The sequence below is a fragment of the Macrobrachium nipponense genome, chromosome 6 (assembly GCF_015104395.2).
Source record: "Macrobrachium nipponense isolate FS-2020 chromosome 6, ASM1510439v2, whole genome shotgun sequence".
Lineage (NCBI taxonomy): Eukaryota > Metazoa > Arthropoda > Malacostraca > Decapoda > Palaemonidae > Macrobrachium > Macrobrachium nipponense.
Genome location: NC_061108.1, coordinates 85,610,691 through 85,613,342, shown reverse-complemented (window position 1 = coordinate 85,613,342; position 2,652 = coordinate 85,610,691). Strand labels below are relative to the sequence as shown.

At 41.1% G+C, this 2,652-nt stretch overlaps 1 protein-coding gene across 1 annotated transcript; it reads left to right on the top strand.

Moving 5' to 3' along the window:
* Window positions 1-229: 229 nt before the first annotated feature.
* On the top strand, window positions 230-1,201 carry LOC135216575 (thioredoxin domain-containing protein 2-like). Its single transcript, XM_064251952.1, has 2 exons — window positions 230-582; window positions 817-1,201. Exons 1-2 carry the CDS (start codon window positions 230-232, stop codon window positions 1,199-1,201), a joined length of 738 nt encoding a protein of 245 aa, XP_064108022.1.
* The last annotated feature ends 1,451 nt before the right edge of the window (window positions 1,202-2,652 follow it).

Below are 2,652 nucleotides of genomic sequence, written 5' to 3'. Positions count from 1 at the left end.
TTCTCCCAAGTGAAAGCCGCAGTTGCCACGATCCTCAAGGAATTCAATTCTCCCAAGAGAAAGCCGCAGCTTCCGCGATCCTCAAGCAAGGCAGATCTCCCAAGAAAAAGTCACACTTGCCGTGATTGTCAAGCAAGGCAATTCTCCCAAGAGAAAGCCGCAGTTGCCGCGAACCTCAAGTAAGGCAGTTCTCCCAAGAGAAAGCCCCACTTGCAGCGATCCTCAAGCAATGTGGTTCTCCCAAGAGAAAGTCACACTTGCCGCGATCGTCAAGCAAGACAATTCTCCCAAGAGAAAGCCGCACTTGCCGCGATCCTCAAGCAAGGCAGTTCTCCCAAGAGAAAGCCGCACTTGCTGCGATCCTCAAGCAAGGCAGTTCTCCCAAGAGAAATTCGCACTTGCCGCGATCGTCAAGCAAGGCAATTCTCCCAAAAGAAAGCCGCACTTGCCACGATCCTCAAGCAAGGCAGTTCTCCCAAGAGAAAGCCGCACTTGCCGCTATCCTCAAGCAATGCAGTTCTCCCAAGAGAAAGCGGCACTTGCAGTGATCCTCAAGCAACACAGTTCTCCTAAGAGAAAGCCGCAAGCTTTCTCTTAGGAGATCCTCAAGCAAGGCAGTTCTTCCAAATGAAAGTCACACTTGCCGCAATCGTCAAGCAAGGCAATTCTCCCAAGTGAAAGCCGCACTTGCCGCGATCGTCAAGCAAGGCAATTCTCCCAAGAGAAAGCCGCAGTTGCCGCGATCCTCAAGTAAGGCAGTTCTCCCAAGAAAAAGCGACACTTGCTGTGATCCTCAAGCAAGGCAATTCTCCCAAGAGAAAGCCGCAGTTGCCGCGATCCTCAAGCAACGCAGTCTCCCAAGAGAAAGTCACACTTGCAGCGATCGTCTCCCAAGCAAGGCATCTCCTTAAGAGAAAGTCGCACTTGCCGTGATCTCAAGCAAGGCAGTTCTCCCAAGAGAAAGCCGCACTTGCCGCTATCCTCAAGCAAGGCAGTTCTCCAAAGAGAAAGCGGCACTTGCAGCGATCCTCAGGCAATGCAGTTCTCCGAAGAGAAAGCTGCACTTGCCGTGACCTTCAAGAAAGGCAGTTCTACCAAGAGAAAGCCGCACTTGCCGCAACCTTCAAGAAAGGCAGTTCTCCCAAGAGAAAGCCGCATTTGCCGCGATCCTCAGCAAGGCAGTTCTCCCAAGAGAAACTAGCATATTGCTATTCTCAGCGAGGCAGTTCTCCAAAGAGAAACTAGCATTTAGCATTGCAGGGCTGTATACTTTCGATCCTTAGCAAGGCAATTCTCCAGGAGAAGCTCTTCTAGTTTCATGGCAGTCTGCTGTGTAGGCCCCTGATCTTTTCTATCCAACCTCTTTCATACTGCGGACACGCTTAAGTTTCCTAGGTATTTCTGGATGCTCTGTAATTAGTTCAACGCATTGTGCATAGTTCAATGACAATTTAAATTTTTAGTGGGCTCCTACTTTTTTTCAAACTAACTTCACACTATTCTATATTATCTGCCAAGATACACAATACTTAAAAAAATTGAGAACTAAAATTACTTTAGTAAAGTTTACTACTAACTAAATCCTCATCCCTGTTTTCATTTATGGATAAATTTATCGGAACATCAATCTTTATTCTCTTACCCCATACTTTTTCACTGCCAACACCTTTAAACTAATGCAATTTTAACACTGAAATACTGGCTGCAGTTACAATTACTGTATATTTAACTGGTTGCAATTACTTTAAAATTTGACTAGTATAAATACTTTGTAATAATCCCATATAGTAAATAAAATGCTGATTATCATAATGGGACCCAAGTAATTTAAAAGTTATTAAGTCACTAATTATACTAAAGACCTAATGTTTAATTTCTCAAAGCAACTACCTCTCTTTTTATATTCCTTTCCAAAGTTGAAATTTCTTTTACTAACCAAATAAGCCAAATAAATCTTATATACAAAATATTAAAAATTCTGTAAAAACTAATTCGCTTCCAGTTTGTTGGGCTAAATTATGGTTCTGCCCTAATTACTGGTTTACTGCCAAATACACTTCTCCCCAGACATTCCCCAGTTACAACTATCCCTGTACTTTAAGATGAAAGACCATTCGACGAGCAAGCATACAAAGGTCTTTAGGTTTGCACAAACTTAAAAGTTCAAGATTTACACAAACTTAAGTTAAAGGTTTACTTCCAAAAGTACGTTTACATTCTTTTTCGTATTCAAAATTATATGTTTAAACGAACCTCCAACAAAACTTTTAATTTAGGATGCAAGGTAAATTTTCCTAATGTGTATAAAAGTTTCAAACTTTCCTCCAAACTTTCTCCTAAATTTACATTTTCTTTGTAAGAATTGAAGTTCAAATGTTCTAACATTTGTTTTTAAAATCTTCCTAATAAAAAGGTTAGTTAAACATTTGGGTAATTCTACCCATGAAAAATAATTCTTGATAAGCAACCCAAATTCTATTGGAAAACTAATTTCTAATGTACTCTTCGCTACACTAACAGTTTTGTGCTACTCCCTTCCTTATATTTTTTAGTGTAGTCCCAAATTAAACAATTTTGGGCTGCTCCCAACCGTATACTCTCAAGTCGCTGTAGTCTCAATTTCAGTAAACCTATAACCTAATAGTCCCTTAA

What these genes read in the sequence shown, in the direction of transcription:
- LOC135216575 (XM_064251952.1), top strand. Translation starts at nt 230, where the DNA reads ATGTGGTTCTCCCAAGAGAAAGTCACACTTGCCGCGATCGTCAAGCAA. An exon ending in AGTTCTCCTAAGAGAAAGCC is followed by an intron (nt 583 to 816) that starts GCAAGCTTTCTC and finishes AATTCTCCCAAG; the next exon opens with AGAAAGCCGCAGTTGCCGCG.